Source organism: Amia ocellicauda, chromosome 6 (assembly GCF_036373705.1).
Source record: "Amia ocellicauda isolate fAmiCal2 chromosome 6, fAmiCal2.hap1, whole genome shotgun sequence".
In the NCBI taxonomy this organism is placed as follows: Eukaryota; Metazoa; Chordata; class Actinopteri; order Amiiformes; family Amiidae; genus Amia; species Amia ocellicauda.
This window is the reverse complement of record NC_089855.1, coordinates 16242693-16256156: the sequence shown is the minus strand read 5'-3', so window position 1 is coordinate 16256156 and position 13464 is coordinate 16242693. Positions and strand designations below refer to the sequence as shown.

At 36.7% G+C, this 13464-nt stretch overlaps 1 protein-coding gene across 1 annotated transcript in view; it reads right to left on the bottom strand.

The window, feature by feature from the left end:
- LOC136751836 (cilia- and flagella-associated protein 47-like) overlaps positions 1–13464 on the bottom strand; it is a 149050-nt gene that overhangs the window by 66749 nt on the left and 68837 nt on the right. The window contains exons 14-17 of the mRNA XM_066707595.1: positions 12735–12928; positions 11728–11871; positions 11122–11295; positions 1161–1272 (exon numbers count right to left, since the gene is read on the bottom strand). Of these exons, the coding sequence (XP_066563692.1) occupies positions 1161–1272; positions 11122–11295; positions 11728–11871; positions 12735–12928 (624 nt within the window). The remainder of the gene's footprint in view (positions 1–1160; positions 1273–11121; positions 11296–11727; positions 11872–12734; positions 12929–13464) is intronic.

The following is a 13464-nucleotide window of genomic DNA, read 5'->3' as shown; positions in this document are numbered from 1 at the left end:
ATCTTAAATGCCCATCTCTTTTTTCATCCAAAGTTTCTCAATGCCATTGAGAAAATACATAAAAATACATGTTTTTTGTGATCAAAACGAATGGAATAAAAACACAGTAAACTGACAACATGTAATAGAGCTATCACAACTAAACCATAAGATGAACTTAACGAAGCCTAAGAACACTCAAGCCATCCACGGCCAATTTAAATGTGCTTTTTGTGTTCCCCATTGGCAGTTGTGGGCAATTACACCAAACATATATAAAATTAATAGAATCTGATTTTTCAAAGACACAATTTCAAGTGTAATTTGCATTTTCTTTCTGTTTTATAGAATTGTAGATACATTTAGATATTTTACAATTATATACTGAATGGGTATACGTTGAAGTAAGCATTGCTTACAATAGGATTTGACATACAAATTACATCTAACATGAAAGCAATCAGACCTATCCCGAAACATAATTATTTAAAAGGTAGGGTTCAGTATGAAAGGCTAATACAGAATTGTCTGAAGCATCTCTCTCTGATTCGTAAGATATTGATCATTTATTTACAGAGAGAGAGAGGAGATGTAAGTAAAGGCAAACTTCTCAACTTGGAGACTTTCATCTCAGGATTCTTTACAAAGGGGAACAAAGGCATGCACTTTGAGTTCCAATCCACACATTAACGAAATAAATGAGTGAGTCAGTCTGTTTGTAGTTTCCATGGTGCTACAAACATATAAATCTATACACAACACAATTCAGAAAGACCTATTGAAGCCCCTATCAACAGGGCATCAATGTGGATTGACTCAATTACAGAGGAAGTGTATAGGGTCAGAAACTGGTGGTGTCTTCAGATTATTTAGAACCATTTTTGTTTTGTTTTCACTAAAGCATTTGCCTGGTCTGCATTGTAATTACATTTTTTTGTATATATTTTTTTTATATATAATAATACAACTTTTATTAATGTATATATTTAAAAGCAAATTCTGTTTGAAACCAATCAGAAGGACATGTGAAATATTAAGACCAAGCAATTAGAAGTTGTTTGTTCTCTTATCTTTTCCATAGTTTCATGTTTAGGCAGACATAATATCAACACAATTTATTCCCCCTTCATATTACATAGAAAAAATACTTAGATTTTTTGTTTTTGTTGTTGGATGACTACCTGTATGGGTCCCTCGTTTCCATGGAGATATATTGATGGTGTAGGGAGCAGTGTGTCCTGGTTTAATGTCCAGTACAGGAGGTCCACTGACGATTGACAGGTCTGAGACGACCTACAAAAACAACAAGGCCAAAGAGGATAAACATCTGACTAATGTAAGAATTAGCATTGACAAAATGTATACCCCCATCAAAAAATACTATATTTATATAGATACCATTTATGTGAATATACACTATGCATATGAATTGAGCAGGAAAACATTATACTTGTATATCTTAATTTTAAACTATATCCCATAAAGAACTTGACCATGTTCACAATTGTTTTTTTTGTTTTTGTTTTTTTAAGATGGCATTTTCAAGCAATTTTCTTTACCATTTTATTTTTTGGAGTTTGTGGGGAAAAAAACAGATGAGCCAGTCTTGCAAAGAAATATATTAGATAAAATCACATGCTGTCTTTTGTTGTTGCATGTGATAATTTACGCATTAGTGGGTTTTTTTAAGTCCTCCTTTAGTTAGTCATCCCCTGCAGTGAGATTTGGTGAGCATGAGATGTGCTTGATCTGCCTCAGGTTTGTTCTCACCACTCAATAATTTAGTTTTAATTAATCTGTTCATAGCAGGATTTAAAACAACAACAGCAGCAACAAAAAACAACAGCGGTGGTTTTGTTGATTTTTCAGCAACCACTAATAACAGCCATCCTGATGCATCAGCATATTAACTTAATCTTTAACAACTTTGAAACTGCAGCTCAGCATCTGTCTTGGCAAACATTTCCCAAAGAAACCCACTGTCCAGAGAAAAACGGTTCCCTTTCACATTGTGCACTGTATTTTTTTTTTCTATGTAGTAGAACATACTAGAACACCAGTAAAATGAGGGAATAATTAGGAATTGTGTATATGGTAATATGATAAAGAATTCAGTCCAAAACACTTACTGATCAAATAATAATAGAGGGAACAAATGGTCCTCTTTTAACTTCTTACCAGATGCCCTTATGGCCGGAAAGCAGCATTATAAGATTCTGACACTGACAACAGGAGAAAAATACCGTACCTAGTGAAGTGGAAACCAATACAGTGATACTGGAAAATGCATATAACACATGGATTCCTTTATAGAAAAAAATAGAAAAAATGAATGAAAAAGAAAGATAAAATGCTGTTAAACTCATTGAGATTGCAAAGTCTCAGCCCATTAGCAGTCAAAAATAGAAACCTATTGCTCTAGACAGTACCCTGCCTAACGCCTTCTGCAAAAATGAGTTTCAACAGTGCAAAAGAGGAATGAAATCTGTCTAAACATAATGATCAATACTCTAACAAACATACCCTTAAACAGAATTCTTTGCAGGACTGTTCTGTTTTTTTTATATATATTAATAGAGTTTAAATGTAAAGTTTAGAAGGAGGACAACCCCCAATCTAACATTACTCTTGCATCTAAGGGCAACCAATCAGATTTTCCTTCCCATATACACACAAGCATAAGTACCATGTAACAAGCTTCCTTTCCCTTCAGTCAGTAGCTTCACTTCAAATAGCTCCACAGCCACGCTCCCCTCTTTGCAATTCAGCATTAAGACATAGCACCCTTTGCTTCCCCAATCTCCGTCTTTGCAGCAGCAACTAAACTGTACTTCAACAATTATCTTCCTCTTACTTCTATAGGGAGTTGTTCGAACTCCTGAAATGCTATTTGCAGAATTCCATGGAAACATGAGTCAGTGCCCACATCTGAGTCATGACACATCAACTTTAAGATGAAAGTTTCTTAATTTCCTCCTTTTAGTAGCCAATAATCCCAAACAGGAAATATCCATATAGGCTATTTCAAGACAATTACCTTCTCAGACCTGTCTCCAGTTAATTAATCTATGGATTTACATAGATGAAGTGAAAATGTTTGAATCTAAAATTGCATTTGTGATGAAAACATTTGTATGTGAATATTAGTATGTCATGTTGGGTGAAAGTATATTAATCTAAACATGGAGTCAGAGGCAGAGCGGGACTGTCATTTGAAAAAACTGGAAGAGCAATGCATTGATAAGAGAAGGACGTGGTGGTAGTTTAACTAGGTCTTCAGGTATGTTTCTGTTATATACAAACCAAGAACCCAATATAAAATATTTAATTTTAGATATTTAATTATTCTGAATCCATAAGGCAGTCAACTGGCTAAACCTGCCCAGAGATGTTTTGTACAAACCATGATAAAATCATGATCAGTTTTGACTAGGAATGTAACTATTTCCACTTCAAAACTAAAGACAGGTCTACTTCATCCTGAAGGCAAGACTGCCAGCGTGTCCCTAGTTTTAGCCCAGTGTTGTCTGCTGTCTCCATGTTTCTAGTAGTGATAAAGAACATCTCAATCATTCAAGGGATGGGTGCAAATTGCCCTTGTCTGCTTCAATGCACAGGCAGAGTAAAGACAGGTTACAGTGGCTGATGTAGCCATAATGTCACATTATGTGAATGTACAGTCCTTTCACACACACCTTGCCCTGTACAGGACAGGCCTGTGGCCAAGCAGGTTTTAGGTATAAGTGTACCTGTGCCACACAGCTTAATCAATTAAATTATTACTTCAATGTGAAGGGGAAAAGAAGGTTTACATTTTCTATTTTTCTCTTAAACATTTTGAATTGATATTAAAAGTTTACAAGATCTGTTTTCTGAGTGTATCTGGTCTTGACAGAATTGACCTTTAGCACTTTTATTTATGTTCCACATTCACAGGATGTGTCATAGCCTGGGAATTCCTACACATGGTCAATTATAGTGTTCATGTCAATCAGGCATAGTATTCATAGTAGAACAAGGTATTTAAATTCCCCTTGCTGGACGCAGCAGCTGCTGTCACTGTTTTGTTTTGTTTTGTTTTTTAATCATTTTGATAAAGAACCTGAAATGTATTGTGTGTGGATGAAATAATTTAGGAAGACACCATTTTACACAAATTGAGCTGTTCTGTAAAAGTGAATAATTTAAAAAAAAGTGCTGTCAAAACTGATGTATTATGTACAATAATTACTCCTGCTAAAAACAAAACAAAAAAATCAATCATTTTTCTTCTACCTAATGGCATTTCAGTGCTAATTTCTTCACCAAATGAATCCCTTTCCTAGCAGACATCATATTAAGAAAGGCAACTCGAAAGATTATATCTCCACAGTGTATTACAATGTGCTTTTGCTTATCTGTTTGAAGAAGTAAGTAAAATGAATTTGTGAAATACATAAAAACATGCATACATACATGCATACATACATACATAACATCATATCCAGGGACTGTACTTTTTTTTCTAGTCCATTTTGAAATACCGCAATCAAGTAAAACCTGTCTGAACGAGTGACAGTGGAGGTATACATTCCCCCCATTCTGCTCCACTTTCAACCTGATGAGTCTCATAAACAGATGTTCCAGAGCCACTGAGCCCTGGGCTGAGGTCAACCTGAAAGGTTTCCTCTTAATGTGGACAATTTCACAGCACCTAATCCCTGGAAATGCACACAGGGGTATTTTGTTTTTGTTTCTAACCTAGGGATCAGAAAAATAGACTGCAGCTCTTGATATTTTGGAAAGGTTTTTTAGGTTTGCACAGCTAGGGAGAACAAAATTCTCTGGTGCCGTAGCTGACATGGAAGAATTTATGTATTTTTCTTTAAACAAATCTCCAATATGGATCTGCTGGCAGAGTAATGCCATCCTGGATTTCCAACTGCAGAGTAAATAGGAGCACTAACAGCCTGAAGAGTAGTGCATTAAGGAGGCAGTGAGCCCCCTGTGACAGTAATTTCTGCTTCCATGACGTACGTCACTCAATGCGCACTGGCGGCCACAGGAGGCAGCCAGACTGGGACCAAGACACTGAAAGGTGCTGTAAATTACTCACAATATCTGTCATCTTGAAATACAGCATCTTCAGAGAATTACAATGGATGGCAAATCAAATAAACACATACACATACATGCACTGTATGACATCAAGATATACAAAATATTTTCAGAGAAGAAAAATATAGATAGATCTGAGGTGAGACAGATGAAGTCACATTATTTGATCAGCATTTTCCTTCCGTGACAAATTATGTATTAAAAGCAAAGTCATTTAATTCACAAATTACCAAAACAATGCCTACATATAGGTTTTTAAGGAGCATCCATGTGCATTAAATAATTTCAGTTTAATTTAGGCAGTAGCTGCGTGGTCATAACCTACCACCCTATAATGTATAGAACCTACTGCTCCCCAGTTGAAATGGTCAAGCAGTCCCTGTTTACAATACCATTTTGTAGTGTAACAATTAAAATATTAATTGAACAGATCACCTGAGAACATTTGGTCAGTGTCCAGGGCTTTCCTCCTGCTCAGACACAGTGAGATGGTGCATGTCTGTACAGTTTATTTAGCCCATATATATGAACTCAGTATCATAATTATTAAAAGAAACAATTACAGAGATCTACTGGCTAACAAAATGTCATTACAATAAAATAGAAATAAAACGTCCTGCATTAAATAAAGGTTGCATTTTATAGAAATCCACTTCCATTCTCTGTCCTCTTCTTACAAAAACAAAGGTATGGACTAACAGGGTACAGTTCTTTTCAGTCATAAACTACAGAAAATGAGTGTGTGACCTCCTCTGGGCTGTTTAAGGTCAGCATTTAACTCAAAGTTTATTTCTTGGCCACGCTTGATAAATTGAACCCCTCTATAAGTTCTCCTGATGGAGAGCCTGAGCTACAACCTGGGGCATAAGGTTTATAGACCAGATTGCTCACATTTGTCTTTTTCCAGATCTACAGTGTAAATCTGAACCCATGGAGGCTGGGCACGGCTGTGTGTTGCCAGTCAGCTGTGTCACATATCAGGGTGGTGAGGTGCTTTCCCTTCTGGCGATGTGCATATTTTTAGTGCATCTCAGTAACATTCAAATCTTAAACCACTGTTCACTGTGACTGCATTACGTAAAATGAAATGCTATGTACATTTTTTCAATAAAAAAATAGAAAGGTAGCTGAATCACAGTAATTTAGATTTAAATAGGTGTAATAATCTTATTATATAATGCTGGTGCTTGCATTTACTCTGTCCCCATGCTGCATGCATTTTCAGTACATTATTATTATTAACTATTGTCTTAGGTGAGGTGCATAGACTCCCTTCAGCAACACTGAGAAATTGCTGATGTTTCAAATGTGCCTAAGCTTCGATACAAACTGAAAAGAAAAAAAAAAAACCTGAACTGACCTCATCGTGATGCAGTGACCCCTACCACAAAGACATCCAGTGATAACAAACAAACACCACACTCCCATTATGTTTACCTCAGCCGCAAAATACCCACTTCTTGAGTAAAATCAGGCTAGACAAAACAGAGAACATTCAATAATGGGTTTTCATCATGGAAACGCTGTGGGTTGAATGATAGATGAAAAAGGATATTCAGCTGCATCTTACAAACTGAAGACAAGAAAGAATAAAGCAACACCTCCAATAAACAAAAAACAGAAATTAAAAGAAATGTGTTGTCCCTGTGCCAAGCTCTTTTTTGGATGCCTGGCTGTCAGCAAGACTCTTACTGACTAAAAAGCAAATCAGCTAAATAGGCAATTCAACTGACAAAACTACAGGTCTGGACCAGGTTTTTGTTTGTGTATTAAATGGATAAAGATGTGTGTTAAAAAAAAACACAGTGGCCATTCTGAGAACTTTGATGTTTCATTATTATTGTTGCTGTCAGGCTTAGACAGGTTATTCTGAAAAACGTCTGCCCTGGGATCCATGTTTTCTTTACTGAATGTTTAAGGAAGTTCTGTCTGTTCTTATCTAATTGGCTTTCCAAAGAAAGATGGAGTAAATCACTGTGAGAATTTGTCTTTAAATGTTTCAGCTTTCGGTTTTTTACCAGATTCCAGTGTTAGTAACAACAGATAGCAACATGTACAGTGAGGGAAAAAAGTATTTGATCCCCTGCTGATTTTGTACGTTTGCCCACTGACAAAGAAATGATCAGTCTATAATTTTAATGGTAGGTGTATTTTAACAGTGAGAGACAGAATAACAACAAAAAAATACAGAAAAACGCATTTCAAAAAAGTTATACATTGATTTGCATGTTAATGAGGGAAATAAGTATTTGATCCCCTATCAATCAGCAAGATTTCTGGCTCCCAGGTGTCTTTTATACAGGTAACGAGCTGAGACTCTCTTAAAGGGAGTGCTCCTAATCTCAGCTCGTTACCTGTATAAAAGACACCTGTCCACAGAAGCAATCAATCAATCAGATTCCAAACTCTCCACCATGGCCAAGACCAAAGAGCTGTGCAAGGATGTCAGGGACAAGATTGTAGACCTACACAAGGCTGGAATGGGCTACAAGACCATCGCCAAAAAGCTTGGTGAGAAGGTGACAACAGTTGGTGCGATTATTCGCAAATGGAAGAAACACAAAATAACTGTCAGTCTGCCTCGGTCTGCGGCTCCATGCAAGATCTCACCTCGTGGAGTTTCAATGATCATGAGAACGGTGAGGAATCAGCCCAGAACTACACGGGAGGATCTTGTTAATGATCTCAAGGCAGCTGGGACCATAGTAACCAAGAAAACAATTGGTAACACACTACGCCGTGAAGGACTGAAATCCTGCAGCGCCCGCAAGGTCCCCCTGCTCAAGAAAGCACATGTACAGGCCCGTCTGAAGTTTGCAATGAACATCTGAATGATTCAGAGGAGAACTGGGTGAAAGTGTTGTGGTCAGATGAGACCAAAATTGAGCTCTTTGGCATCAACTCAACTCGCCGTGTTTGGAGGAGGAGGAATGACCCCAAGAACACCATCCCCACCGTCAAACATGGAGGTGGAAACATTATGCTTTGGGGGTGTTTTTCTGCTAAGGGGACAGGACAATTGCACCGCATCAAAGGTATGATGGACGGGGCCATGTACCGTCAAATCTTGGGTGAGAACCTCCTTCCCTCAGCCAGGGCATTGAAAATGGGTCGTGGATGGTATTCCAGCATGACAATGACCCAAAACACACAGCCAAGGCAACAAAGGAGTGGCTCAAGAAGAAGCACATTAAGGTCCTGGAGTGGCCTAGCCAGTCTCCAGACCTTAATCCCATAGAAAATCTGTGGAGGGAGCTGAAGGTTCGAGTTGCCAAACGTCAGCCTCGAAACCTTAATGACTTGGAGAGGATCTGCAAAGAGGAGTGGGACAAAATCCCTCCTGAGATGTGTGCAACCTGGTGGCCAACTACAAGAAACGTCTGACCTCTGTGATTGCCAACAAGGGTTTTGCCACCAAGTACTAAGGCGAAGGGGTCAAATACTTATTTCCCTCATTAACATACAAATCAATTTATAACTTTTTTGAAATGCGTTTTTTTCTGGATTTTTTTGTTGTTATTCTGTCTCTCACTGTTAAAATACACCTACCATTAAAATTATAGACTGATCATTTCTTTGTTAGTGGGCAAATGTACAAAATCAGCAGGGGATCAAATACTTTTTTCCCTCACTGTAATTCTACTAAAAAAGACTATACTATTTAAATATTTATAAAGTATGTAGTGTAATTACAAATGGAAGGTGCCTGAAAACTGTTTTCAAAAGGCTATTAATGAAGTGTATTAACAAGTGATCAAAATATTTTAGAATTAATAATGTTTCTAAAAATGTACTATACAGCTAAGACAATTTCAACAAGGTGCAGTAGATATGGAGGGAAAAAAATGAAGTGTTATTGTGGGACTTCACTTGGGTGCCTAGAATAGCTCTGTGTGTGTCATTCTGCAAAAAGAAATCACATGAGCTGCACAAGTGGAGAATAGGAAATATCTGCTGGGAATGCAAACTTTTACACCTGAAGAGTTTCCTGCTTCAAACATCCTAAACAAACAGAGAGAATAACAGACTAGCAATGAGGATTAAACTCACACTGCTGGAACAAATGAATGAATCAAATCAAATCAATTTCATATCAGCAGGTAAGAAAAACTAAGTCTGATAGCTGCATGAGAAGTCTCTCAGTGGCACACAGACATTAAATATACATGAATCGCATTTTCTGTAATAAAAACAAACAGTAATGGAGAAAAGTCCATTATATGTATTTCTATATATTTATATGGAATGGGAATCTTTTATTTCCATAGGAGTACATTTTCTTTTCAGCAGGTGCAATAGGTGCAATTTATTAATATTTTTTCCTGCATGCAACATAGATTAAAATCATTATGAATACTTCTGTTTTCAGTGCTTCTGGAGATTATACTATCTTTAACATTTTAGATCAAGGAAAATCAGTAAAACAAAAGAAAACCCAGCAAGAATGGTTTACAATAAATTGCATCTACCGAAATAAAAATGCTCACATCATTTGTCACATTCTATGTTTTCTATCTTCTGTGATCTTCCTATATTTTCTACAATAATCTCTTTCTTTGAGAGGTTCAGAGATGCATATTAGTAAACAAAGACAGTGGTTTCTATCCTGTAGTAATCTTCACACCAAGGCATTTCATTCTTTTTTCAGATTTGGCAACTTGCAAAACCACTGTTCATTCTAAACTACCTTCATTTTCAAGTTTTTATCTTATCGTTTCACTTCTGTTCTGTTTTCATGTAAACTGTATGGCAAAATAATTTTTCATACACAACAGAAACTACACTGGTATAGAAAGACTGAACATTAGTTTAAAATCAAGGCTATATACCATAGCAGTCCCCAACATGACAAGGAAACTGCATAATCCATGTGTATAATACAAGGTCAGATGTATATTTAATGCATGTTTCAGAACACCACATGAGTAAGCACTGCTTTAAATACTGCATTCACAGTCCGAAACAAAGGCTCATATTTTAAACAAAGGGATGTAGTTCATGTAAGATTCCCTGGGGAAAAGCAGGAAAAACAAATCCATCAAGATTCACGAGTAGGTAAAATGCTAAAGGTTGTCGGTTTAATGCTCTGCCAACTATTTCAAGAGTGTCAACACCCACCAGCAGTATAGAGAGAGATGCACTGAAAGCAGTTTGTATGGCACATCAAAAAGCTTTGGATCTGAAATGAGTGTCTGTCCTTTATAGGACAGTACTGTCCCCATTCAAGCCCTCCAGCTAACTTTGAGAATATGTGATGTTTATCCAAGAGACCTCTTTGCCCAAGTTAGCAGAGAATACACACACTAAACTGAGCAGCCTAATATGTACTACTTAATTTTCCACTCACAACAGCCCTTCATTTAACTTAAGTTAAATAGTTACCAGTGGGAAGAAAAGAGTGTTGCTTCTCCCATCTGAGTTTGGAGTGAACTCAAATTACCTCTATATAACAGGAATATGTCCTTTGAATCATGTTGAACTTTTAGCGGTGTTTAAGGAAATCTTCTACAGCAATATATATTTTTTTAGTAATTAGAACTTGATGCCACTGAGTCCTTGAGGGGAGCAGCACTGGTAGTGATAGGAAGGAATACACTCACCAATCCTTCAGATGAGCTCCTTTGTTGACTGTCGAGCTCAGTACAAATTGGCTGAGCCTTCACTTTTCAGCTATCTATATTGATCCAGGAATAAACTCTGCAGCACATTGTATTTTGAACAGACCATACTATAACAGGATAAGCCTGAGCCCAATAGAGGAGGAGGAGACCTTTGCTGTATTTGATATAATGTATGTCTATTCAAACAGCCAAGTCACACTATTCTACATTGCTTTATCTCAACCTCTCTTCTGTCCTTTGTAGGTCTATGACTATAATGGGCACAAACAAACAGTGGAAAAGCATGTCAATACATCTCATTATTATAACCTGATCCTTTACTTATTAATACTGTAACAGCCATTTGGCAAAAAAGCATGATTGAGCCTTGCCTTGTGTTTTGTTTGTTATCTTTTGAATACCTTTTAATATGAAGACTGCCTACCTTGCACATTAACCTGGTCTGTGTGTAATTGGGGACCATTAGGACCTTCTGCATGATTTGTCTCACTTGACAGTCTATTATGACATGGTCCACTGCCAGCGGCCTACGTCCAACCCCTCTGAGCCCAAACATGTGCTCGGTGCCATCTGTTTCATTCCGCAGAGTAAGTTTGCCCTGCAAGAAAACAAGAATACCTGTTAAAACCTCCTGAATTATTGGGACCAGTCCGTTTCTCACAAAGGTGCTGAGTTCTAGGCTGCGGTACATATAAACAGGAAACTATACTTTCCGAACCACTGTCACTACTTCTACTATTTACTACTAATAATGTTTACATCCTGGTAGTAGTAATTATAATAATACACTAGGAAATGAAACTTAAGACCTGGAAAAAATTATGGCAATGATCAAAACTGTATACTCTGATGACGCTGATGTTTAATTTTTCATAAATCATTCCCTTAAACACTAACATGTTAAGATCTTACTGACATTTACATCTTACAAGCACCAGAAATCTATTTAATTATGCAGTTGTTTGTGTCCTGGTTTTCTGTGTATTGCATGTATGTTGCATAATATGTACAAAATACAGTAGCGTCTTACCATGGTAACACATTCTGAGATAGGTCTAAACATCAAGGGGTATCCAACTCTCTCCCCAGCTCTCACATAAAGCACTGCAGGGCCATGAAACCCCTGTCCTTCAACAATACCTCGAAGTTTCCAATCCTGGGCGGTCTCGTTGCTCTGGAGAAAAATACAAGAGTCAAGAGGGCATTATTCATTTTTCACATTTGGGAAGACAGTTAAATGGGATAATATTGAAAAAATTGTCATTATTAAATTATCTGCAACTGATTGATCTATTTTAATTTCCACTTTCTTTGCACATAGTGAATGATACTTTAATTAATTGTCTTAAGATGCGACACAAACAGAAGATGTATGGAAGTTGGACTGGTTGGAAAAAGGAGAGCCAAGATAGCTGAGCCCTAACCTAGGAATCTGAAATATTGAACATAATGTATCTTCTGCAAGGCTGTAGCTCTTAGTTCAATTTTTCACATGACTGAATCATTGCTCCCATCTGCAGCAGGCTTTGTATGAAATGATTGACATTACATAGAGCTTTACAGTATCTTCCCATAGGCACACATTACTGACAATCTTACACTGACAACTTCATTGTAGAGTCTGCACGGCTGAAAAGTTTTATCTTTAAATACATTTTGTTGAAAATTGCTGTACAATGGCTGGCTGTATGTTTTTGTTATGATTCTTTAATCTTTCAAAACAGTTGGCTCAATAAAGGACTGACTAAATAAATATGCATTGCAACATGATATGATAATTTTCTTTGTCTTTGTCGACCCATTTAGAGAAAAATGCACAAATGGGGGAAATTAACACCAATTTCACAATTGTGAAATTCAAAAATCATGATCTACAATAATTATAAAACAGTAGGAGACAGTCATGTGGTAGCCAAGCAACTTTTTCAAAGTTTTCAGTGTGTGCAAAAAAAAAGTAGAAATACATAAGAACACCAGGAAATTAATAACTACGAACAACAGTTCTGCTTGAACTTTCAGATGGAATTTTTGACTTACCAGTGGAATATCCTGAGTGACAGACTGGTGGGCAGGAGCTACAAACTCCAGGTCTCCATCTGTGTCCTCCCCATGTACCACACATTCAACAAGATGCACACGGACATCTCGTGGAGAACGGATAACAACCTGACAGAGATACCTGCCTGGCATTTTAGGGTGGAATTGTAGGGGAATGGAGACTGTATCACAATCTAAAAGACAGAAAACAAAAATATATTTCATTAAAAATTTCATTAAAATTAGCCTATAGTACGGCTCTATGAAGCTTCATTGGTGAACCTTTCATTGCTTGATGATGTCTTGCCAAACAGAGAGCTTAAGTTCCTTTTTACCCTCCAACAACACTGTCCAGGTACAGAGTAATGTTCTAGACAAATCTGAAGTTTGAAGAATCATGTATATTGGTACATAATTTACAATTTTCAAGAAAAATGTGAGGTTGTACCTGTAACGCAGAATTCTTTAAAAATAATTGTAATTGGTTTCCTCAGACAAAATATTAAAATAATTGTGTAAATCGGTTAAACCTGCAGAAATCACTTACTTCAACCAGTAAGTCGAACATGAATTAAAAACTACAATAATACAAATCTGAATATAAAAATATACGTCTTATTTCTTTAAGACCAGAAATTAAATTTGTCCAGTTAAGTAAATAATGTATTTAAATAAATAATTGAGAACTGAGGTGGAATGGAAATCAGCAGACCCTTTATTTACAGTGTGA